Here is a 27105-nt window from a genome sequence, read left to right on the forward strand (position 1 = left end):
GATTTTTGCAACAAATTAAAATATTTTTCAAAGAAATTAAGAAAATGTTGATATATTTTGAAAATTACGAAATTTTGAACTACATATTTAGAATTTTGGGATTTTAAAATTTTTTATTATAAATTTTAAAACATTTTTAGATTTTTGCAAAAAATTTAAACATTTTTAAAAAAAATTTTGAAATTGTTTTGAAAATTTATTTTCAATTTTTATTTTATATTAATTTTTTTTTTTTAATTTGAAATTTTTCAATAATTGAAAAAAACATATTAATGAAGAAAAAAAAAATCCAAAAATTTTTAAAAATTTTAATTTTTTTTTTATATTTATTTTCAATTTTTTAGATTTTTACAACAAATTAAAATATTTTTCAAAGAAATTTGAAAATGTTGATATATTTTGAAAATTACGAAATTTTGAACTACATTTTTAGAATTTTGGGATTTTTGAAAATTACAATAATTAAAAAATAAATGAAGAAAACATTTTAAAATCATGGGAAAAAGTTTTACATACATATTTTTTTTTGGAATTTTTAAATTTTTGGAACAAATTTAAACAATTTTAAAAATTTAATTTTTTAAAATTTTGAAAATTTATCTCAATTTTTTATTATAGAATATTGTAATTTTTTAATCAATAAAATTTTTTCAAATATTTTTTTTTGAAATTTAAAATTTTCTAAAATTTTGAATTTTTTCCAAATTTTAATTTCTTTTTAAAAAAATTCTGAACTTTTTTTTATAAAATTTTGAAATTTGTTGAAAATTAAAAAATCTCAATTGCATTTTTTACATTTTTCAAATTTTAATGTCTTTTAAAAAATTTCGAAATTTTTATAAAATTTTGAATTTTTTTTTGAAAATTGGAAAATTTTTTTTTTCAATATTTAGAATTTCGAAAATTAAAAAACAGTTTTTTAACTTAATAATTTTAAGGATAATTATAATTTTTTTAGTAATTTTAAAATTTTATTATAAAATTTTGAAATATTTTTTTAGTTTTGAAAATTAAATTTTTTTTAAATGCATCTTGCTATATATACAAATTTAAAAAAAATTAAATATTTTTTAAATTTTCAAACACATTTAACTATTTTTTGTATCAAAATACTAATTTTTAAACCATTTTTTTTCATTTCTAGCTAAACTGTTAATAAAAAGTTATTAAACTTGGAGCAGAAAGCAAAAAAATAAAAAACAAAAAATTCTAACAACAATTTAAAAGAACATTAAAAAAGAAGTAGTTAAAACGGAAGTGAATTAATAGCTTCGTAAAAAAAAAACACTAACAAAAGTTGAAAAGTAAAATAAAAAAAATTTCCAAAAAAAATTCAAAATAAAATATTCACAGGAAATTGAATCTCATTAAAAAAATACAACATACGTTTCTACACTAATATCAAGTGTTTAAACGTTTTACAACAAAACTCTAGAACATAAAGAAACAAAAAACCGCTCATTCAGCGCTTTATTTCGATTTTAAATCGAAATAGCAAATTTTCTTTCGCCCGACGTTTTTTGTAACAGCATCAAAATAATTCACCAACAAGTCGACGCAAGTTTCGCAACGTCAACCACAATGCCATTCAACGGGTCAACTAACGGCAGTAGCGGTGGCGGCGGCGCCTTAATTGTCAGCGATGGGCCGCAAAATAAAAAAATACGCACCGGTGTCCAACAGTCAGCCGATGGGGATGTTCTTATGCATGTAAGGGTAAGCTTTTTTATTTATTTATTTATTATTTACTTCTCTTGACATTCATTGCCTTTTTGCTTTTAAATATTGAGTTGATTTGAATATACTTACTCATACATATGAAGTTTGTATGTATGTATGTAGGTATGTGTGTGTTGTATTTTTTAAATTGTTTTTGTTGTCTGTCTATATTCGTTAGAATTTCTCTGTACTTCTTCTTTTGTGACAGAGGGTTGTTGTCGGGAAAAATCGATTTTTATCAACAAAAATAATACTCTCTATCATTTGGAAAATTGAGTATAAAGTAACTGGCATAATGAGCAAAGAATAACAAGGTTTACAAATACACAAATTGTAGAGGATTTTCTGGAAAAGCCATTCAAACTGGCAGGGGGTTTGATTTGTTAACTTGTTAATGATTTTAAATTAAAAATAAGGGATAAACGGGGTTAAAAATCACCTTTGAAATGTAGCAAAGGTTTTTTTTAGCATGAAAACAACTTAAAAATTAATTTCCTGTGAATTTTAGAAACTGTTCTTCATTTTTAGAAAACTCTTCCCACCACTCAAAATGCACAATAAATGAAAGCTCTTGATATGTACTGTGATAGTGATAAATCCAAATTTGTTTTCAGTTCTTAATGCCTAAATGCCTAAATTTGCTTGAAATTCTTTTCCCGCGATTTTTAGCAACTGTTCCCACTTTTCCAAATACTCTTCCCACCCCCCCAAAATGGGTAGCAAGTGAAATATCTTAATTCTGATTACAAAAACCCCTTAATAGGACTGAAAAATAATTTTCTGTGGTTTTTAAAAACTGTTCCCACTTTTTCACAAACTCTTCCCACCCCCAAAATGGTCAGCAAAAGGAAGCTCATAATTCATAGATTACAGAAAACCAAAATTGGCGTGAAAAAATGATTTTTTGTAGTTTTTAAAAACTGTTCAGACTTTTTCGAAAACTGTTCCCACCCCAGAATGATTAGAAAATTAAAGATATTAATTCTGTGATTACAAAAACACCTTAATAGGAATGACAAATAATTTTCCGTTGTTTTTAGAAACTGTTCCCACTTTTTCGAAAACTCTTCCCATCCCCAAAATAGGTAGCAAATGAATGCTCACAATTCAAAGATTAACCAAAATTAAAATTGCAGTGAAAAAAATTATTTTTTGTTTTTAAAAACTTTTTCGAAACTCTTCCCATCCCCAAAATGAGCCTCAAATGCAAAATCTTAATTCATAGATTACAGAAAACCAAAATTGGCGTGAAAAATGATTTTTTGTAGTTTTTAAAAACTGTTCCCACTTTTTCGAAAACTGTTCCCACCCCCAAAATGGGTAGCAAATGAATGCTCATAATTCATAGATTAACGAAAATTACACTTGGAGTGAAAAAATTATTTTTTGTTGTTTTTAAAAACTGTTCAGACTTTTTCGAAAACTGTTCCCACCCCAGAATGATTAGAAAATTAAAGATATTAATTCTGTGATTACAAAAACACCTTAATTGGAATAAAAAATTATTTTCCGTTGTTTTTAGAAACTGTTCCCACTTTTTCGAAAACTCTTCCCACCCCCCAAAATGGGTAGCAAATGAATGCTCACAATTCAAAGATTAACCAAAATTAAAATTGCAGTGAAAAAAATTATTTTTCGTTTTTAAAAACTGTTTCCACTTTTTCGAAAACTCTTCCCATCCCCAAAATGAGCCTCAAATGCAAAATCTTAATTCATAGATTACAGAAAACCAAAATTGGCGTGCAAAATGATTTTTTGTAGTTTTTAAAAACTGTTCCCACTTTTTCGAAAACTCTTCCCACCCCCAAAATGGGTCTCAAATGGAAGATCTTGATTCATAGATTGCAGAAAACCAAAATTTGGCGTGAACAAATTATTTTTTGTTTTTAAAAACTGTTGCCACTTCTTCGAAAACTCTTCCCACCCACAAAATGAGTAGCAAATAAAAGATCTTATTTCTGGGATTACAAAAATCACCTTAATTGTATTGAAAAATGATTTTTGGTTGTTTTTAAAAACTGTTCTCACTTTTTTGAAAACTCTTCCCACCACCAAAAGGTTAGCAAATGAAAGCTCCTCATTCTGAGATTACAAAAATCGCTTAATTGGACTGACAAATTATTTTTTATTGGTTTTAAAAACTGTTCCCACTTTTTCGAAAACTCTTCCCACCCCCAAAATGTATGTCAAATGAAAGCTAATTTAATTTTGTAATCTAAATAGACATTGTTTTTAAAATCCATAGCAATCGGCTTAACAAAATGTCGTTTTTAAAATTTTAAATCTTCAAATTCTGTCAAAAATTTACTTTTATTACCAAATGTTTACTAAAATTACCTTGATTTATGTTGTAAACCCTCAAAATCTATTTGAAAAATAATTTTTCGTGATTTTTAAAAAGTGTTCCCACTTTTTTGAAAACTCTTCCCACCCCCAAAATTGGTGTAAAGACATTATTTTTGATATTTTAATTAAAATTATATTGAAAACCCATTTTCTGTGGTTTTTAAAAACTGTTCCCACTCCAAAAATGGGTATCAAAAGAAAGCTTTGAATTCAGGCATTACCTAAAACCTTCATTAACATACTTGAGAAATCATTTTCCTTGCTGTTCAAAAACTCTTCCCACCATCTAGAAGTTTGCCAAAAAGAAACCACTTTTAATTTCATAACAAATTTCTTCACTCTCAAGCTAATCCTTAGCTGCTTAAAATCATTTTCTTTTTAATATTTGTCTTAACTATTTATCCTGTAGCAACAAATTAGCTCGTTAAATTGTGTTTTAATGCCACAAGAAGTGAAAAAGCTCTCTGTTGTTTTACGTGCTCTTTGACTAAAATGTCATTTAATGCAAGCAAACATAACACAACACACTCTTGCTTTTAAACTGTCGCCTTTAAAAATATAAACAAAGTGTAATAAACTGCATGTGTGATGGTGGTTTTTGTTGCTGTTTTTTTTTTTTTTTTGTAACGTTTAAGTCATGAGCCCCACTCATGAATGTAGTCACTACATTGTAGTGCATGAATGAGTGGCTGGCTGGCTGGCAGAGTTTTGTTGTCTTGTTGTGTCTTCTTTCTGACTGTTGCATATTTGCAGGCGTTTTTGTTTTTGTTGTTGTTGCTGTTTTCTTTTTTTGCATTTCATTTCAAATAAAAGAAGACAGGCTAGGCTGGCTGCAAAAGGAAAACGTGCTTAATAAGCTTTTTAATAAAGTAACTTAGGAGGAGGGTGTAGTAGGGGATAGGGGGTAGAGAAGACATATAGATAAGAATGCAGAATAAATGTTAGAATAACAATTATATGCAAACAAACATTTAATAGCAAATATACATAAGTAAATTTCACTGCATATTTTGGAAAAAAGTACTTTTTTGAAATAGGTACTTTTTTGCGGCAGATATCTTTAAACATTTAGTGAAAATTCAGCATTTTACTGAAAACATATTTTTCCAAAAAATACTTTGTTAAAGATACTTTTTTTGCAAAAAGTACTTTTTAGAAATAAGTACTTTTTAACAAAAAAGTAAATTTTTACATGAAGTACTTTTATACAACTAAAATGAATTGAAATAGTGGATTTTTACTACTATTTGTTCAAAAAGTACTTTTATTTAGAAAAGTACTTTTGTAAAAAGTACAATTTAATATCAAATTTTTTTATATTTATTTAACTTACATTTCAAATGTGTGGAAATGATCTTTTTGCTACTTTTTTTTACAAAAAGTACTATTTTAAGAAAAGTACTTTTTTGCAAAAAGTACATTTTAACATAAAGTTATTTTAAATATATTAAACATGCCACTATAATGTGTCAAAATAAAAGATTTCACTACTTTTTTAAAAAAAAGTACTTTTTATTGACAAAAGTACTTTTAGCAAAAAGTTTATTTTCACATTTATTAAACATATCAGTAAAATGATAAATGATGTATGCATTTATTTAGATCTAAAATGTGTAGAAATAGTATTTTTTTCTACTTTTTTACAATAAGTACACACTATTTTCAGAAAAGTACTTTTTTCCAAAAGTTTTTTTTAACATAAAAAGTACTAGCAAAAAGTACTTTTTATTAAACAAAAGTACTTTTTGAAAAAAGTATATTTTCACATGTCAGTAAAATGACTAATCATATACATATGTATTTACATACGCCTAAAATGTGTAAAAATAGTGTTTTTTGCTACTTTTTTTTACAATATGTACTATTTTAAGAAAAGTACTTTTTTGAGAAAAGTACATTTTGCCATAAAGTTACTTTATATACATATAAAACATACAAATAAAATGTGTGAAAATAGTAGATTTTACTACTTTTTAACAAAAAGTACTTTTTATTAAAAAAGTACTTTTTGCAAAAAGTATTTTTTTCACATTTATTAAACATATCAATAAAATGATAAATATGTATTTTATAAAATATAGTTTTTTGCTACTTTTTTTTACAATAAGTACTATAAAAAGTACTTTTTTGCAAAAAGTACATTTTAACATAAAGTTATTTTATATATGTTAAACGTGCCACTAAAATGTGTATAAATAGAAGATTTTAATACTTTTTAACAAAAAGTACTTTTTTTTATTAACAAAAGTACTTTTTGCAAAATTAGTATTTTTATTTTACATGCTGTATAATTAAACATACAACTAAAAATAAGTTGAAATAGTGGAATTTACTACTATTTTTTCAAAAAGTACTTTAATTAGGAAAAGTACTTTTTTTGTAAAAAGTACATTTTAACATAAAGTTATTTTGTTGTACACCTAAAATATGCGGAAACTATTTTAAGAAAAGTACTTTTTTTGCAAAAAAAAAAAAAAATTAGTGGAATCAACGAATTTTACTTATTTTCAAGAGATCCTTTTATTTACTTTTTTATTGTTGTTGTAGTATTTCTTAACTAATTCTCTAATTCTTCAAATACTCTCAAAACACACCCCCATACATATCGCTACCAAACAAACGGTTAATGCAGCCATGTGTGGTGATAGTGAAGCATACCTTTAGGCGTTTAAAAAAAAAGTATAGCACATCTTAAGGGTTGTTTTTTTCGGTTATTTTTCTATGTACAAGAAATTCTTAATGTGAGTAAAAGTAATAGTAATTCATGGCAAGAACACAAGAAGGCATTAATTTGTTTAAAATTTGCTTTGTGCTCTTACTCTGCAGCTTTATTTTATTGAAGATAAAGGAAGGGTGGAAGAGGGAGGAGGGTGTGATTTAACATTGGAAGTGTATTGATAATTTAATTTACATGATGACGATGATGATTACGTTTGAAGCCAGCATTTTTAATGTAATAAGTTGTTTCTGTTTTCTTTTTTTTTTGGGGGTTGGAAGTGTATTTTTGAGGGTGTATTTTTATTGATTTTTTTTTCTAACATTCATGGTTGCAACAATATTTGTTTTAGTGATAAGCGTAGAAAGAAAGTCAAGAATAATTAAAATGAATTGGCAGCTAAACAGAAATTAAGTGTGAAATTTGTAAGAATTTTTTTTGAAACATTAACGAAAGCAAAAGTAAACAATATTGAAGGAAGATCATAATGAGATAAATTTTAATAAATAACTTAAGGTTAATAAAGTCAAATAGATTATTAAAAGAAAATGAGAGTTTCAAGGTAAAACTAAGGTTTACAAAATATTAGAATGTTTTTTCTGAAAAAAAAATTGGTAATGGGTAACAAAAACTATTTATTTTCTTTAAGGTTTTCTTCAACAAACAGTTTTTCATATTTTTAACAACTGTTCCCAGATTTTCAAAAACTCTTCTCTGTTTTAAAATGTGTAGAAATGAAAAAAAATTATTCTGTGATTGATAAAAATCAAAATTAGCTTGAGAAATGATTTTCTGTCATTTTTGAAAACTGTTCCCACTTTTTCGAAAACTCTTCTCATTCCCAAAATGGGTCTCAAATTAAACCTTTTTATGCCATGATTACTAAAATTCCTAAATTTGCTTTAAAACCCAGCTATTGTGAATTTTTAAAACTGTTCCCACTTTTTTTGAAAACTCTTCCCACTCTCAAAATTTATGTCAAATTAAAGCTTTCAATTCTGTGATTACAAAAATCCCAAATTTCATTTTGTAAACATTTTCTGTGATTTTAGAAACTGTCCCCTGTTATTCGAAAACTCTTCCCATCCTCAAAAAGGATCTCAAATGAAAGCTTTCAATTCTATGATTACAAAAAATCCAAAATTTTGTTATGTAAACATTTTCTGTGATTTTTAAAACTGTTCCCACTTATTCGCAAACTCCTCCCACCCCTAAAATTGGTCTTAAATAAAATCTTTCAATTCTATGATTACAAAAATCCCTAATTTCATTCTGTAAACCTTTTTCTGTGTTTTTTAAAACTGTTCCCACTTTTTCGAAAACTCTTCCCACCCCAAAAATAGATCTCAAATGAATGCTTTCAATTCTGTGTTTACAAAAAACATAAATTTCATTCTGTAAACATTTTCTGTGATTTTTAAAAACTGTTCCCACTTTTTCGAAAACTCTTCCCACCCCCAAAATTGGTCTCAAATGAAAGCTCTTAATACTGTGATTACAAAAATCCCTAATTTCAGTCTATAAACATTTTCTGAGATTTTTAAAGTCTGTTTCCACTTTTTCGAAAACTCTTCCCACCCCTAAAATTGGTCTTAAATAAAATCTTTCAATTCTGTGATAACAAAAATCCGAAATTTTGTAATTTAAACATTTTCTGTGATTTTTTAAAACTGTTCCCACTTTTTCGAAAACTCTTCCCACCCTCAAAATTGGTCTCAAATGAAAGCTCTTAATACTGTGATTACAAAAATCCCTAATTTCAGTCTATAAACATTTTCTGAGATTTTCAAAATCTGTTTCCACTTTTTCGAAAACTCTTCCCACCCTTAAAATGGCTGGCAAATGAAAGATATTTTAATTTTTAATATTTACAGCAATAAAATTAAACAAAATAACACATTTTTCTGAATACTAAATCCCAATATCCTTGTAAAATTAACTTTTATGGCAATATTCAGGGTTTTATGAAAAAAAAAACTAATAAAAACTTTTCTACTAGCATAAAGAAATATGGCGTTTATAGGATGTATAACAATAAAATGATTTCAAACACTTGTTTTTGGGAAGCGTGAGAAGGGGAGGTAGGTTTTGTGCAAGGGAGTTTGTAACAACTGCTGCCGGCATTTGGAATCATGGTGGATGATTTAAAAATTATGCCAGCGAATGCTCTGTTTCGAGCAGTTAAAACAAACCAACAAGAAAAAATATTAAAACGCATAACAAATATGCACATGGGTCATTTCAAATAGCAATTGAGAGAGGACAGACAGCCGGAAAGGCTGGTAATGGGTTGAGGGTAGGTCTCTAGACTGGTGGATGGTATGGAATTGTTAATGGCAGTGAATGAACACAACACAGAACATATGCAAATGTTGCAGCAGAGACAGCAGATAGAGGTAGAGGGAGGAGGGGGAAAGGCAACAAAGGAGGGAACAACTTTTAAAGTGCTCTTTGGAGTCAATGGTTTAATAATATTATTTATGTCAAATACAATTACACATTCAGCAACATTGGACATGATGGCAGTTTTTGTAAGAGTTGTAGAGAAATACTATGTATAACCCAGCCACATAAAAGATTCATAGAGTAAAGGCTCAACATTGTGTTATTGCTACAGTATGATGCATAAAAACTGGCTGGCTGCCTTTTGCCTCTCGTTTGCTCCTTTCTCCTTTAGATTTTTTTTAATTAAAAGCCTAAAATGTTTGTTTGCCAGCCAATATGCCATGCCACTGACTGCTGCAACATACAGTTGTGTTGCAAACAGCAAAAAAAAAAAAAAGGAAACAAGAAATTTTTGAAATCACTGACCATTTTAATATTTTTATAAATAAATCTTTGATATGCTAGGCTGACTGGCTGCCTTGTTTGCTTGGCTTTCTCTGCGTTTATTTATTGTTTGCTCCAGCAATAGTAAATGCTTTGTAATTTCAGTTCAAAAAAAAGAAAAAAAACTGCTGCTGTAAAAATTCATCATTTTCACCCCTTAAGGACTGACTATATTGTTAAAATATGAAATATTGCGCATAGTAAATCACTAGCAATCATATTTGAAAAAAAATCTGTTTTAATAATTTAACTTTCAACAAATTATAGATTTAGCAAAAATGATTGTGGAGCAAAAATAAAATGTTTTCAAATGTTAGAAAATATTTGGTTTAAAGAAATAGTTGCTTTCGAATTTGCATCAGTTCATTTAATATCATTCATGTTTGATATTTGCTGGCTGCAAGCATTTAAAATGTACCAGCTTCATATGCAGGAAGTTTTGCTTTAGACACCGATTGCTCACCAAAGCTTATCGGTTTCAACATGCGAGAGATGGTTTGTGCGTTTCAGAAGTGGTAATTTTGACACGGAACACAAAAATCTACCAGGACAGCCAAAAAATTTTGAAGACCAAGACGGAATTGGAGGTATTACTCCATGGAGAGTGTTGTCAAACTCAAAAAGATCATGCAAAATCATTGGGAGCTGCTCAATCAGCAGTTTCAAAACGTTTACGAGCAGCAGGATTCATCCAAAACTGGAAAATTGGGTTCTATACGAATTGAAGCTGAGAGACCTTGAAAGATCTCCGAAGTAATGCTTGAACGCTATAAAAGAAACTCATTTTTGCATTGAATCATTACTTGCGATGAAAAATATATCCATTACGATAACCCGAAGTTTAGGAGATCGTAGGTGAAGCCCGAAACGACACCAAAGCCAAATATACATGTATTTGGTGGCACCAGAAAGGGTGCTATCCATGGAAGTCCATCTCATGGAACCTGTACCACCGAACGCAACTGGTTCGTTTGAAGCGAGTATTGGACGAAAAATACCCAGAATATGCGGCTAGCAGTAATATTCCATCAGGACAACTCTCGGACAAATGTTGGAATACCGGTTAAATGAAATGAAATGGATGGGAAGTTTCACCCATTTTATAGTCTAGACTAAAATTGTGCAACAAAAGACCTTCGATTGAAGCTAAAATTGGGCTACATAAAGACCTAGGATTGGAGCTAAAATTGAACAATATAAAGACCCAAGATTGAAGCTAAAATTGAGCAACATAAAGATCTACGATTGAAACTAAAATTGAACAACTTAAAGACCCAAGATTGGAGCTAAAATTGAACAACATAAAGACCCAAGATTGAACCTAAAATTGAGCAACATAAAGACCTATGATTGAAGCTAAAATTGAACAACTTAAAGACCTAAGATTGAAGCTAAAATTGAACAACTTAAACCCCTAAGATTGAAGCTAAAATTGAACAACATAAAGACCCAAGATTGAAGCTAAAATTGGGCTACATAAAGACCTAGGATTGGAGCTAAAATTGAACAACATAAAGACCTAAGATTGAAGCTAAAATTGAGCAACATAAAGATCTACGATTGAAACTAAAATTGAACAACTTAAAGACCTAAGATTGAAGCTAAAATTTAACAACATAAAGACCCAAGATTGAAGCTAAAATTGGGCTACATAAATACCTTCGATTGAAGCTCAAATTGAGCATTAGACAGACCTACGATTGAAGCTAAAATTGAGCAACATAAAGACCAAAGATTGAAGCTAAAATTGAGCAACATAAGGATCTACGATTGAAGCTAAAATTTAATAACTTAAAGACCTAAGATTAAAGCTAAAGTTGAGCAACTTAAAGACCAAAGATTGAAGCTAAAATTGAATTTTATAAAGGACTACGATTGAAGCTAAAGTTGGGCTATATAAAGACCTACGATTGAAGCTAAAATTTAACAACATAAAGACCCAAGATCGAACTAAAATTGAGCAACATAAAGATCTACGATTGAAGCTAAGATTGGTCTATAAAACATCTATGATTAAGACTAAAATTGGACTAAATAATCCCCTTCGATTGAAGCTAATATTGGACTACATAAAGACCTAGGATTAAAGCTAAAATTGGACTTCATAAAGAAGAAAATTGGACTTCATAAAGACATAATTATATTGAATTTAAAGGAATTGATTCAAAATATGCTGCCCCCTCCTTTAGCAACTTGTTTTAAACCTTAAACAAGTTGCTAAAATTCAGCTTTTCTCCCTGTTTCAAATTTCTTCAATGAAATAAATTTCTGCTTGGAATTGCGTGTTGTTGTTGTTGCTGTTTTATATTTTTGTTCTTAGAATTTAAAAGGATCAAAACAAACGGCAACAAAATGTGTGTGAGTTGAGTGAATGAGTTATTGTTGCAACTGGCTTTTTAAAACTGAAAATTATAACGGTAAAAAAGTTCTCTTATAAGAAAAAAAGAAATAAAACAACAAACACACACTACATAAAAAACCAACAACAAAAGGAGGAAGAAAATAAAAAAAAAACATTGAAAGAAAGGTTCAATAACCTGTGACCAATAACAACAACTACAATAATAATACTTCAAACAACAATAACAAGAAAAACTTACCACCATAAATATGTACAAAACATCCAAACATACGTACATTTTTAATCTGACAACGTTTTTTTTCCACGTACTGTAACATACAAGCAACAACAACAACTAAATCCCAATTGAAGGCAAAAATACAGCAACAAAAACAAGAAACATAAAATAAACAAATAAACAAACAAACGAAAAAATACATAAAGAGAAATGAAAAGAAGAGAAAAAAAACACCGGCAAAAATTACTTTTGCTGGATTGTGGATGTGTGTGTGTTTGTTGTTTGGTTTGATATGGATGGATGTTGTTGCTGTTGTTGTTATTATTATTATTATTATTGGTTGACATGGCAAGCAGGGGCATGCCTTAACTCTGCCTGGCTGGCTTTTTGGTTTCGGCTCGTCGCTAAAAGGTTGTTGTTGCTGCTGCTGTTGATGATGATGAATGTTGTTGCTGCTGTTGTTGTTTGTCTTACATAACAGCACAAAAATATTGTTTGCAACAACAATGAGTAAAAAAAAAAAACAAAAATTCATCATCATCATCATACAAACAATTCGTATTTTTTCGTACATAATTTTGAAGAAGAATCAGCCAGAGCAGAAATAATTTTATACTGGAATATGCTGCTGCTGCTGCTTGCTGCCTCTAACAACAATATGTTTGTGTATTTATTGTTGTTGTTGTTTCATTTCTGTGTAAATTGTTATCGAACCTTTGGAAAAAAAAAAGTACAAACAATATGGTTGTGGACGACGACGACTACATCGAAAAAACGCATGTAGATGAGTTGAGTTTTATGGTGGAATTGTGTTTACAAATGACCTATGAAAGAATGAATTCTACCTCGAACTAAAGTTTGACCCAAAATTTACGGAAGACTTGAATTTGCCGCCATTTTTGCAGTTAAGTGTTGCCAACCAAAAATAAAATCTAATTTGATAGTTGACAATTTAGAGATTTAATCAATAATTGTTGGCGGTTTTCAATAACTAATGCAGTGGTGGTCTTTTAGAAATTTCAGCTAAATTGTTTTCCACTTTTCATTAAAACCAAAAATGTACAGAGTTTGAGATAAAACTTTATTTTGAAACATTTGTGCAGTCCCCAATTTCAGCTTCAATCTTAGTTTTTTTTGAAGTTCAATTTTAGCTTCAATTGCAGGTCTTTATTTTGTTCAAATTTGACTTCAATCTTAGGTCTTTTTGAAGTCCAATTTCAGCTTCAATCTTAGTTCTTTTTGAAGTCCAATTTTATCTTCAATTGTAGGCCTTCATGTCGTTCAATTTTAGCTTCAATCGAAGGTCTTTATGTTTCCCAATTTTAGCTTTAATCTTGGTTCATTTTGAAGTTCAATTTTAGCTTCAATCGTAGGTCTATATGTTGTTCAATTTTAGCTTCAATCGAAGGTCTTTATGTTTCCCAATTTTAGCTTCAATCGTAGTTCTTTATGTTGCCCAATTTTAGCTTCAATCGAAGGTCTTTATGTTTCCCAATTTTAGCTTTAATCGTAGGTCTTTATGTTGCCCAATTTTAGCTTCAATCGAAGGTCTTTATGTTTCCCAATTTTAGCTTTAATCGTAGGTCTTTATGTTGCCCAATTTTAGCTTCAATCGAAGGTCTTTATGTTTCCCAATTTTAGCTTCAATCGTAGTTCTTTATGTTGCCCAATTTTAGCTTCAATCGAAGGTCTTTATGTTTCCCAATTTTAGCTTTAATCGTAGGTCTTTATAAGGTTCAATTTTAGCTTCAATCGAAGGTCTTTATGTTGCCCAATTTTAGCTTCAATCGTAGGTCTTTATGTTGCCTGATTTTAGCTTCAATTGTAGGTCTTTATTATGTTGACATTTTAAATAACAACTTTATATTAGACCAAATTGAAAAAAGTACTTTTTCGAAAAAAATTTTTTTTTTCAATTATTTTGCTGGAAATTTAAAAAAAAAAAAAATATAAAAATATTTAATTCATTTTGATAGTTTTAAAAAGCTTATGCTGTTGACTTTCAGAAACTGTTAAATATATTTGAGTTTTTTAAGAAAAAACTTATTATAGAGCAAATTGAAAAAAGTACTTTTTCAAAGAAAAAAAAAAAAAAAAAACAGTTTGATGAAAAATTAAAAATATTTAATTAATTTTGCCAGTTTTAAAAAGCATATGTTGTTGACTTTCAGATACTGTTAAATATATTTGAGTTTTTTAAGAAAAAACTTATTTTGGAGCAAATTGGAAAAAAGTATTTTTTTAAAAAAAAAAAAACAGTTTCCCATTATTTTGCTTAAAAATTTAAAAAATGTAATAAAAATATTTAATTCATTTTGATAGTTTTAAAAATCTTATGTTGTTGACTTTCAGATTCTGTTAAACATATTTGAGTTTTTTAAGAAAAAACTTATTTTAGAGCAAATTGAAAAAAGTACTTTTTCAAAGAAAAAAAAAAACAGTTTCCCATTATTTTGAGAAAAAATTAAAAAAAAAAATATAAAAATATTTAATTAATTTTGGCAGTTTTAAAAAGCATATGTTGTTGACTTTCAGAAACTGTTAAATAAATTTGATTTTTTTAAGAAAAAACTTATTATAGAGCAAATTGAAAAAAGTACTTTTTCAAAGAAAAAAAAAAAAAAACAGTTTGATGAAAAATTAAAAATATTTAATTAATTTTGCCAGTTTTAAAAAGCATATGTTGTTGACTTTCAGATACTGTTAAATATATTTGAGTTTTTGAAGAAAAAACTTATTTTGGAGCAAATTGGAAAAAAGTATTTTTAAAAAAAAAAAAAAACAGTTTCCCATTATTTTGCTTAAAAATTTAAAAAATGTAATAAAAATATTTAATTCATTTTGATAGTTTTAAAAATCTTATGTTGTTGACTTTCAGATTCTGTTAAACATATTTGAGTTTTTTAAGAAAAAACTTATTTTAGAGCAAATTGAAAAAAAGTACTTTTTCAAAGAAAAAAATTTTTTTCCCATTATTTTGATGGAAAGTTAAAAAAATATAATAAAAATATTTAATTAATTTTGGCAGTTTTAAAAAGCTTATGTTGTTGACTTTCAGAAACTGTTAAATATATTTGAGTTTTTTTAAGAAAAAACTTATTTTAGAGCAAATTGAAAAATAGTACTTTTTTTATTAAAAAAAAAAAAAACAGTTTCCCATAATTTTGCTGAAAAATTAAAAAATATAATAAAAATATTTAATTCATTTTGATAGTTTTAAAAATCTTATGTTGTTGACTTTCAGATACTGTTAAATATATTTGAATTTTTTAAGAAAAAACTTATTTTAGAGCAAATTGAAAAAAAGTACTTTTTCAAAAAAAAAAAAAAAAAAAAAAAAAAAACAGTTTCCCATTATTTTGCTGAAAAATTAAAAAAGAATATAAGAATATTTCATTAATTTTGGCAGTTTTAAAAAGCATATGTTGTTGACTTTCAGATACTGTTGAATATATTTGAGTTTTTTAAGAAAAAACTTATTTTAGAGCAAATTGAAAAAAGTACTTTTTCAAAAAAAAAAAAAAAAAAAAAAAAAAAAAAAACTGTTTCCCATTATTTTGCTGAAAAATTAAAAAATAATATAAGAATATTTAATTAATTTTGATAGTTTTAAAAATCGTATGTTGTTGACTTTCAGATACTGTTAAATATATTTGAGTTTTTTAAGAAAAAACTAATTTTAGAGCAAATTGAAAAAAGTACTTTTTCAAAAAAAAAAAAAAAATAAAAAAGTTTTTTAAAGCTATGTTGTAGTTTTTCAGTTTTTTAAGAAAAAAACTTATTTTAGAGCTAATTGAAAAAAGTACTTTTTCGAAAAAATATTTTTTTTTTTTTCAAGATTTTGATGAAAAATTTATTTAATTTTTGCAGTTTTCAAAAGCTAATGTTTTTAATCTTGCCGGAATAAGAAAATATTGTTCTTTTTTTTTAATAATGAAGTAATTTTGAAGGAAAATTAAAAAAAGTACTTTTTTTTCGCATGGCCCAGTAAGTTTACATACCTTTAAGCCTCTCTTGCTCTTGCCTCAATCAAACATAAACAAATGTACAACAAACATTTCTACATACATACTCCCAGCTTTTACCACATGTTTGTATGAGTGTTTATGTATGTCTGCGAGTAATAATAACAGGGAAAAACGGTAAATATCGAATTGTACTCCATTCGTTTCTGCTCGTAATGTTGGTATGTTTTTTTTTTTGTTTTGCTTTCTGTATAAAATGTACTATGTGTACTTTCATACGTTAAAATTATTGTATGTATTTTTTTCCTGCCTTATTTCAAATTTAGTTTTGTATGAAAACTTTTATGCTGGATTGTTGTATATTTTTGGAGTAATAACAACATGTATTTATGCATGGAATATGTTGTTGTCAGTTACATACTTATTATCCATACAATACATCTGGGTTTTTGTGTATATTTCTTTACTTTACTTCTTCAACTTCATTTACTCTTTTGGTTGTTTATAAATCAATGGTAAAAGAAAAAAAACTATGTACATACTCCAAACACCTTTCTTTAAAAGCTTTTTTCCACAGAAATTTCTTTCAAAAAAAAACCATAGTGTTTTTTTGTGAGTTTTTACAAACCGGAAGAAATGAACACAACTACTTATTGTAGCATGGCATTCACTTTTTTTTCTTCTATAGAGGAATTTTTAGTTTGAAAATTTGATAAAAAAAGCTGTCATATTTATGTTACAGATAGATACAAACTGAACATAAAAATTGTCATCATTATCATCATTATTGTGATAAAAAAAAATTGTCCCAAAGTATAAATTTAAAGAAAACATATTTCACACTTTTTCCATTTCCCCCCTTAATAAAAACAGACATTAAGGGAACCGAATGAATGATGGATGGATGGTTGAATGGATATTTGTTAAGTAAGTAATGATGGGGGGGAGGACAAAAGATTTCCTTGAGAATTTTAAGAAAAACGTTAAAAGCATAGAAAAGGAAAAACATTTGGAAATAATGTGCAATTTCATTTTTTTTTTTCTTCAAAAAAGTACTTTTTTTGAATTGCTCTAAATTAAGGTGTTTCTTAACAAAACTCAAATATATTTAACAGTTTCTGAAAGTCAACAACATAAGCTTTTTAAGACTGCCAAAATTAATTAAATATTTTTATATTTTTTTTAATTTTTCATCAAAATAATGGGAAACGTTTTTTTTTTCTTTGAAAAAGTACTTTTTTTCAATTTGCTTAAAATAAGTTTTTTCTTAAAAAACTCAGATATATTTAACAGTTTCTGAAAGTCAACAACATAAGCTTTTTAAGATTGCCAAAATGAATTAAATATTATTATTATATTTTTTTAATTTTTCATCAAAATAATGGGAAACTGTTTTTTTTGTCTTTGAAAATGTACTTTTTTCAATTTGCTCTAAAATAAATTTTTTCTTAAAAGACTCAAATAAATTTAACAGTATCTGAAAGTCAACAATATATGCTTTGTAAAACTGCCAAAATTAATTAAATATTTTTATTATATTTTTTTAATTTTTCATCAAAATAATGGGAAACTGTTTTTTTTTTCTTTGAAAAAGTACTTTTTTTCAATTTGCTCTAAAATAAGTTTTTTCTTAAAAGACTAAAATAAATTTAACAGTATCTGAAAGTCAACAATATATGCTTTGTAAAACTGCCAAAATTAATTAAATATTTTTATTATATTTTTTTTAATTTTTCATCTAAATAATGGAAAACTGTTTTTTTTTTTTTTTTTTTTGGAAAAAGTACTTTTTTCAATTTGCTCTAAAATAAGTTTTTTCTTAAAAATGTCACATAAATTTAAAAGTTTCTGAAAGTCAACAACATAAGCTTTTAAAACTGCCAAAATGATTTGAATATTTTTATTATATTTTTTTAATTTTTCAGCAAAATAATGGGAAACTGTTTTTTTTTTTTTTTTTTGAAAAAGTACTTTTTTCAATTTGCTCTAAAATAAGTTTTTTCTTAAAAAACTCAAATATATTTAACAGTATCTGAAAGTCAACAACATAAGCTTTTTAAAACTGCCAAAATTAATTAAATATTTTTATTATATTTTTTTAATTTTTCAGCAATTGTAGTTGTAAGAATACAATTTCATAAAACAATGTAACATTTTTACAAATTTAAATATTAATATTTTGATTTTCTTAACAAAGTGATCAAAAGCCCCCTGGGGACTAGCTGAAAAGACCTTACTGGACACCTGGCTAATTGCATAAAGAAACTATTTCCGTAATACAATAAATGCATGTTATTTTACACTTGAAACATTTTTTTTAACAAGACGTTTTATTGTGCAAGACCCCAGGGGTTCAAATGTCACATCAAATCATATTGCTTATATTTAGAATAGAATTATCTTGTAACCCCTTAAATATTCAAAGAATCATCCTGGTTTCTTCATAATTTAAACAAACTGGAAACATTTTGTAATAACTTTTAAGTCCCCCTGGGGTTCATATTTTGTTTTAAATCATAATTGGTATATTCCCATTCGAATTACTCAGTGATACCTTAAATATACCAAAAATCATCAAGAGTTTTCCTTTTCCATATACAAAAAATAATAAATTTTGTTGTATTGCCCCCCAGAAATTCTTGAAATCCTTAAATGTCTTTCTCTGTTGAGTAAATAACATAGCTATTTTAATGGATTATTGAGTAAACAAATCGATATTCACAAAAAAAAATGCCCTCTTTACGGCAATTACTTTCGTTAACACACGTTGGCTTTATAGTTTGATTTCATTCGTTTTGTTCAATCCTCAACAACAAAAAAATGCCATTATGTCTCTTGTGTTTCTTTATACACCAACCAGCCATAACAAAGACATTTGTTAAAACATGATTTGTAATATGAAAAATAAAAAAGAAACGAAAACAAACTGAATTGTTAATAGAAAAACAAATCTATACATACACTCCCTCTTGTAGTTTTGTAATGGCTGGTTTGGTGTCGTGTCTTTTGGGGTAACACCCAGTTGGAAATTTATAATCAGTTAACAGAACCTTGATATTTGTGCGTTTGGCAGCAGATTAATCTCAGGGATTTTTATTGGTATATTGGAATTGAAACGGATTTTTCCGTTTGGAATTTGTCCAAATGTTGGTGAAAGCGAGAGCTGATTATAGGAGGGTTCAAAGGCCATTTTTAAATCTTACAAATTTCAACAGTTTCAGGGAAATCCAAACAGTTTTTAAAACCTATTAAGGGGTTACTCAATTTGAAAGAAAATATAATACAAGGACTTTTGGTCTAAGCCCCAGTTAGAAATTATACTTTTTTTTCAACCCCTACCCCGACTTTTTTCATACAATTGGTCAAATATCACTAGAATAATCACACAGGTTTCCAATAGCACATTTCAAGACGTATTAAGCCAGATTTTTCCATCTGTTATTTAACCAAATGTGTGAGAAAATGAGAGTTGATTTCAGGGGGGTCCAAAGACCATATTCCAATTACAATAATTTTTACAAATTTCAACAATTTTAGGAAAATTCAAACAGTTTTTAAGCACCCTAATGGGATTATTAAATTTTTACAAGCGCTCTTGGTCTAAGCCCCCACCATTTTTTAATAGAATTGGTCAAATATCAGCACAATAATCACACAGGTTTCCAATAGTACATTTCAAGGCGTATTGAGCCGGATTTTTCCATCCGTTATTTGACCAAATGTATGAGAAAATGAGAGTTGATTTCAGGGGGGTCCAAAGACCATTTTTCAATTACAATATTTCTTTAAAATTTCAACAGTTTTCGTTAAAATCAAACAGTTTTTAAAACAATTTATTCAATTTAAAATAAAATATAATACAAGAGCTGCTGGTGAAAACCCCAGTTGGAAATTTAACATGTTTTTACGGCCCCACCCCCCACTTTTGTCATACAATTGGCCAAATATCAGCAGAATAATAACAATGGTTTCCAATAGTACATTCTAAGTCGTATTAAGCCAGATTTTTCCATCTGTTATTTGAGTAAATAGCAGCTGATTTCAGGGGGTCCAAAGACCATATTCCAATTACAATAATTTTTACAAATTTCAACAATTTTAGGAAAATTCAAACAGTTTTTAAGCACCCTAATGGGATTATTAAATTTTTACAAGCGCTCTTGGTCTAAGTCCCCACCAATTTTTTAATAGAATTGGTCAAATATCAGCACAATAATCACACAGGTTTCCAATAGCACATTTCAAGACGTATTAAACCAGATTTTTCCATCTGTTATTTGACCAAATGTGTGAGAAAATGAGAGTTGATTTCAGGGGGGTCCAAAGACCAGATTCCAATTAAAATATTTCTTTAAAATTTCCGGGAAAATCAAACAGTTTTTAAAACAATTTATTCAATTTAAAAGAAAATATAATACAAGGGCTGCTGGTGAAAACCCCAGTTGGAAATTTAACATGATTTTAAGCCCCCACCCCGGCTTTTTTTATACAATTGGCCAAATATCAACAGAATAATCACACTGGCTTCCAATAGTACATTCTAAGTCGTATTAAGCCAGATTTTTCCATCTGTTATTTGAGTAAATGGCAGCTGATTCCAGGGGGGTCCAAAGACCATTTTCAAATTACAATAATTCTTACAAATTTCAACAATTTTAGGAAAATTCAAACAGTTTTTAAACACTCTAATGGAATTATTCAATTTTTACAAGGGCTCTTGGTCTAAGCCCCCACCAATTTTTTAATATAATTGGTCAAATATCAGCACAATAATCACACAGGTTTCCAATAGCACATTTTCTGACGTATTAAGCCAGATTTTTCAATCTGTTATTTGACCAAATGTATGAGGAAATAAGAGGTTTATAGGGGGGTCCAAAGATCACATTACTTAGTAATCTCCAGCTCTTTTATATAGTCTTAGGTGGGAACTGGTCAGCTTAAAATTCCTAGTGGCTACTTTTTCTATTTGTATTAAAGTGTGTGTCCGTCCCTTCCCTTAATCCCCCATTGAATTGCTAATGAAATTATTTTTATCTTTTTTTCTAACATTTCGTTTATTTTCCATTCTCTTTTTATTATGTCCCCTTTCAATATTCATCAAATTATTGTCACTCTTTATGTGATTGTTATTATTACATATTGTGATTGCTTCTGTTTTTGTTTCTTTTGGAGGTTAAACAAGGGATACTGGAATTATAATTTAAGTTTTTTTCTAAAAATTATTATTTCGTTCTACCAAAATAACATTAGTTTTGTCATGCAATTTTTGTTAATATTTTCCTTTATTACTTCAAAATGTCAGAGTGTGTGGTTTTGACACTTGGGTGTCAGTGTCAATTCACTTGACAGTTGAAATATAAATAGAATGCAGGAAAAACAAGAAAAATAGTGCAGCTCTGCTGAGAGTAGTATTGTCATTCGTTTTTTTTTTTTGGATTACATTTGAAGGGAAATGCATGTTTTTATTACATAATATCGCAATGACATGGAGAAAAAAATATAAAATGAAAGAAAATCCAACAAGAGAAACCATGAACAACAAACCCCGGCAAATGAGCCAAGACAGATTGTTTATTAACACGAGACACACAACACACAACACCACCAAACAAATAGGGAAAGATTGACAATGACAGAAAAAAAAATAAAACCAGAAATGTTGAGGTTTCTTAACATTTAATATTAAAAATTAAACTAAAGTAAATAATGTTGGTAAAACGGAAGTGTCAAAAACCAAACCACCTCAGCTCATTTCTCAAATATAAAACAAGTAAGAAAGTATGGTCGGTCAAGCCCGACCATATAATACCCTACACCAAGTAAATGAGTAAAAATATTTTTCTTTTAAAATACCAATAATTTATATTCGTGAGTGATTTTCGGAAGTGGGCCTTATATGGGAGCTATGACCAATTATGGACCGATCACCATAAAATTAGGTCGTGTGATTTATGTCTATATTAAAGTTAACTATGTTGAATTTTGTGTGTTTACCAACATTATTAAGCGATTTATGCACGTTAAAGTGATTTTCGGAAGCGGGTCTATATGGGAGCTATGACTAATTATGGACCGATCGTAACAAAATTTGGTGACATGAATTTTGCATATATAAAACTTATTTGGAGCGAAATTTGTGTAGATACATAGATAAATTAAACATTTATGACCAATAAAGTCCAATTTCGAGGGGACATTTGTATGGGGGCTAGGTGAAATAATGGACCGATTTCAGCCAGTTTCAATAGGCTTGGTCCTTGGGCCGAAAAAGTAATATGTACCAAATTTGATCGAAATATCTTCAAAATTGCGACCTGTACTCTGCGCACAAGGTTTACATGGACAGCCAGCCAGCCAGCCAGCCAGCCGGCCAGCCAACCAGACGGACGGACGGACGGACGGACGGACGGACATCGTTTAATCGACTCAGAAAGTGATTCTAAGTCGATCGGTATACTTTAAGGTGGGTGTTAGACTAATATTTTTGGGCGTTACAAACATCTGCACAAACGCATAATACCCTCCCCACTATGGTGGTGTGGGTATAAAAAAGTTTTCAGTTGCTAGAAAAATTGTAACAGCAAGTGATAATCACCAAATAATTTAAATGGAAATTTATCAAAAAAAAGGAAAAACAATACTTAGCATTTTCTCAACTCTATATATAAAAATTTGGAGTTGAAATGAGATATGGTCCCCAGGGGTTTTATTGGAGTTGTAGGATTTGTAAACATGATAAAAATAAGGAATCATTATATGAAGTTCGAAAATAGTTTCATTAAAATGCATTAAAGATTTATACCCAGTTTGCCCCCAGGGGACTTACAAAGTCATGTAACCCCTAGGGGGCTGCTGGATATTTCTATAAGAAAATCAAAATATTTCTCATTGAATTCCAGGAATCCGAATGAAATCAGGTGTTAATTTTATGGAACAGAACTAGAACAGAACTGGAATAGAATTAGATCAGAACTAGAACAGAACTAGAACAGAACTAGAACAGAACTAGAACAGAACTAGAACAGAACTAGAACAGAACTAGAACAGAACTAGAACAGAACTAGAACAGAACTAGAACAGAACTAGAACAGAACTAGAACAGAACTAGAACAGAACTAGAACAGAACTAGAACAGAACTAGAACAGAACTAGAACAGAACTAGAACAGAACTAGAACAGAACTAGAACAGAACTAGAACAGAACTAGAACAGAACTAGAACAGAACTAGAACAGAACTAGAACAGAACTAGAACAGAACTAGAACAGAACTAGAACAGAACTAGAACAGAACTAGAACAGAACTAGAACAGAACTAGAACTAGAACAGAACTAGAACAGAACTAGAACAGAACTAGAACAGAACTAGAACAGAACTAGAACAGAACTAGAACAGAACTAGAACAGAACTAGAACAGAACTAGAACAGAACTAGAACAGAACTAGAACAGAACTAGAACAGAACTAGAACAGAACTAGAACAGAACTAGAACAGAACTAGAACAGAACTAGAACAGAACTAGAACAGAACTAGAACAGAACTAGAACAGAACTAGAACAGAACTAGAACAGAACTAGAACTAGAACAGAACTAGAACAGAACTAGAACAGAACTAGAACAGAACTAGAACAGAACTAGAACAGAACTAGAACAGAACTAGAACAGAACTAGAACAGAACTAGAACAGAACTAGAACAGAACTAGAACAGAACTAGAACAGAACTAGAACAGAACTAGAACAGAACTAGAACAGAACTAGAACAGAACTAGAACAGAACTAGAACAGAACTAGAACAGAACTAGAACAGAACTAGAACAGAACTAGAACAGAACTAGAACAGAACTAGAACAGAACTAGAACAGAACTAGAACAGAACAGAACTAGAACAGAACTAGAACAGAACTAGAACAGAACTAGAACAGAACTAGAACAGAACTAGAACAGAACTAGAACAGAACTAGAACAGAACTAGAACAGAACTAGAACAGAACTAGAACAGAACTAGAACAGAACTAGAACAGAACTAGAACAGAACTAGAACAGAACTAGAACAGAACTAGAACAGAACTAGAACAGAACTAGAACAGAACTAGAACAGAACTAGAACAGAACAAGAACTAGAACAGAACTAGAACAGAACTAGAACAGAACTAGAACAGAACTAGAACAGAACTAGAACAGAACTAGAACAGAACTAGAACAGAACTAGAACAGAACTAGAACAGAACTAGAACAGAACTAGAACAGAACTAGAACAGAACTAGAACAGAACTAGAACAGAACTAGAACAGAACTAGAACAGAACTAGAACAGAACTAGAACAGAACTAGAACAGAACTAGAACAGAACTAGAACAGAACTAGAACAGAACTAGAACAGAACTAGAACAGAACTAGAACAGAACTAGAACAGAACTAGAACAGAACTAGAACAGAACTAGAACAGAACTAGAACAGAACTAGAGCAGAACTAGAACAGAACTAGAGCAGAACTAGAGCAGAACTAGAACTAGAACAAGAACAGAACTAGAATTATCCCCTTGTAACCCCTAGGGGGCTGCTGGCTATTTCTATAAGAAAATCAAAATATTTCTCATTGAATTTGTAATATTTATTCCTTGTTATTAGAAAATTATGCTTTCTGAGGTCAGGTAACCCCAGGGGGCTGCTGGCCCAAGGGGCTTTCAAAGTGCAATGATTTATAAATAAAATCCTGCAAATTTGTATGAATAACTCATTATATTAGGGAAATAATTTATTCAACATAAAACTAGACAAGTTTACCCTGAGTTCAGGTAACACCCCAGGGGTTCTATTGGCTACTTCGTTAAGAAAATGTAAATATTTCTCATTGAATTTGCGATTTCTCTCAAAACGAATTCCTTAAAAGATTCTAAAAAAGTTTCTTCAACATAAAATTACCCAGCTATCCCTAAAGGTTATAGCAGGTTGCCCCCAGGGGGCTATCAAAGTTTAATGATTTGTCATTAAAATGCTGCAAATTTTTATGAATCAAACATTGTAGTACGGACAGAATTTATTCCACATAAATTTACCCAAGTGTACCCTGAGTTCAGGTAACCCCCAGGGGGCTACTGGCTACTTCTTTCATAAAATCAAAATTGTTCTGATGGAATTTGCTGGAATTACACATTGAATTACAAAATGCTTTCCTTAATAGATTCCAAAAAGGTTTCTTCAAAATGCAATTACCCAATTATCCTCAAGGGTAATACAAGGTTGCCCCCAGGGGGCTTACAAACTGCAATGATTTATAAATAAAATGCTGCAAGTTTGTATGAATAAAACTGTTTATTAAGAAAAGAATTTATTCCGCATAAATTTACTCAAGTGTACCCTGAGGTCCGGTAACCCCCAGGGGGTTGCAAGCTTATGTAAATCAAAAGATTTCTAATTGAATTTGCAAGAATTATAAATTGTTAATTGGAAAAGCTTTCTCTCGATACGAACTTCTTAATACATTCCAAACAAGTTGCTTCAAAATGAAATTAGCCAATTAAACCCCCTGGGGGCAGCCTGACCTTTCCTATTATTTTCCTAACTTTAAGCTAAAGCTTTTAAATTATTATAAAATTGTAAAACATTATAGCAATTCAGCAAGGCAACTGAAGTTACACAGAAAAATTTTCTGTTAAAACAGAAGTAACAATTATATTTGAAAGCTGAAATGTAAATTAACAAAGTTTAAGAGTAAATTAAAAAAATATTTACAAAAAAATTTAATTTCTTTTGGCAGTTTTTAAAAGGTAATGTTATGGTCTTTCAGAAACTGTTCAAAAAATTAAAATTTTGTAAAAAAAATTTATTTTATTTATAATTGAAAAAAGTACATTGAAAAAAAATATTCATAAATTTAAAAGAAAATTAAAAAATATTTATTTTGCGATTAAATAAATTTAGTATTTTAGCAGTTTAGTATAATGTACAAGATATTCTTTCAGAAATTGTTAAATATTTTAGAGTTTTTTCAATAAAAAACTAATTTTAAAGCAAATTAAAAAAGAACTTTTTTGAAAAAAAAAAAATATTAAGCGATTTAATAAACGTTTAATCGTTTTAACAGCCTAAGGTGTAGTCTGGCAGAAACTGAAATAGAATTGGAAAAAAGTACTTTCAAAAAAAAATTTTTTTTCTTAAAAATCTAATTTGTGCAAAGTTTGAGGGTCAATTAAAAAAATATATACAACAAAATTTAATTTCTTTTGATAGATTTTAAAAGCTTATGTCAATGTCTTTCGGAATTTTTAAATATATTTGCATTTTTTTATACAAAACTTATTTTATGAAGATTTGAAAAGAAGTACTTTTTTATATTTCTGTATGATTTTAACCCCATAACCTAATTAACTGAACTTTAAACCTTTTTCTACATTTTTTTTTTTTTTTTTTAAATTTCTTCAGCTACTTTATAAACGATCAGATTAATTGTATTTAGGTTCATGAAGCATTATAATTAAAATTTTTATTTTCTTTTGATTGCACTAACATGTGTTCGTTAGCATGAGGAGGAATAATTCAATGATAGAAAGTTCTTATGACACATACAAATATGTACTCAAAACAGATATAAAAAAAAGTAAAAATGTCAAAACACAATTTAGAAACAATTCGTAATTGTAATACAAACCTCAATAAAAATATACTTAGACAATTAGAAATACAAAAAAAAAAAAACTGAAATAGAAACAGAAACAGACAACAGCAGACAGAAAGCACAAGATAAAGAAAGTAAAAAGAAATAAGAGAAAAAAATTGTTATAAAAACAAGTACGTAGAAACATAGTAAAAATGTATCTAATAAATACACTACCAACTGCTGGATACCATGAAAGGTATTTCTTAGCTGCGACTTGGTTTTGTATCGTATCGTATCTATAAAATCCAAAACAAAAAAAAAAGCAATAAAAAACCCCTCGTAAGTTAGTTAA

At 28.5% G+C, this 27105-nt stretch overlaps 1 protein-coding gene across 7 annotated transcripts in view; it reads left to right on the top strand.

Moving 5' to 3' along the window:
* The first annotated feature begins 1144 nt into the window (after window positions 1-1144).
* sm (smooth) overlaps window positions 1145-27105 on the top strand; it is a 220148-nt gene continuing 194187 nt past the window's right edge. For 6 of the 7 annotated variants that reach the window (XM_065510522.1, XM_065510523.1, XM_065510525.1 and 3 more), the window contains exon 1: window positions 1145-1716. In XM_065510522.1, the coding sequence (XP_065366594.1) occupies window positions 1582-1716 (135 nt within the window). In that variant the 5' untranslated portion in view covers window positions 1145-1581. The remainder of the gene's footprint in view (window positions 1717-27105) is intronic. The other variant, XM_065510524.1, reaches the window with a different exon arrangement.

This window comes from Calliphora vicina, chromosome 5 (assembly GCF_958450345.1).
Source record: "Calliphora vicina chromosome 5, idCalVici1.1, whole genome shotgun sequence".
Classification (NCBI taxonomy): Eukaryota; Metazoa; Arthropoda; class Insecta; order Diptera; family Calliphoridae; genus Calliphora; species Calliphora vicina.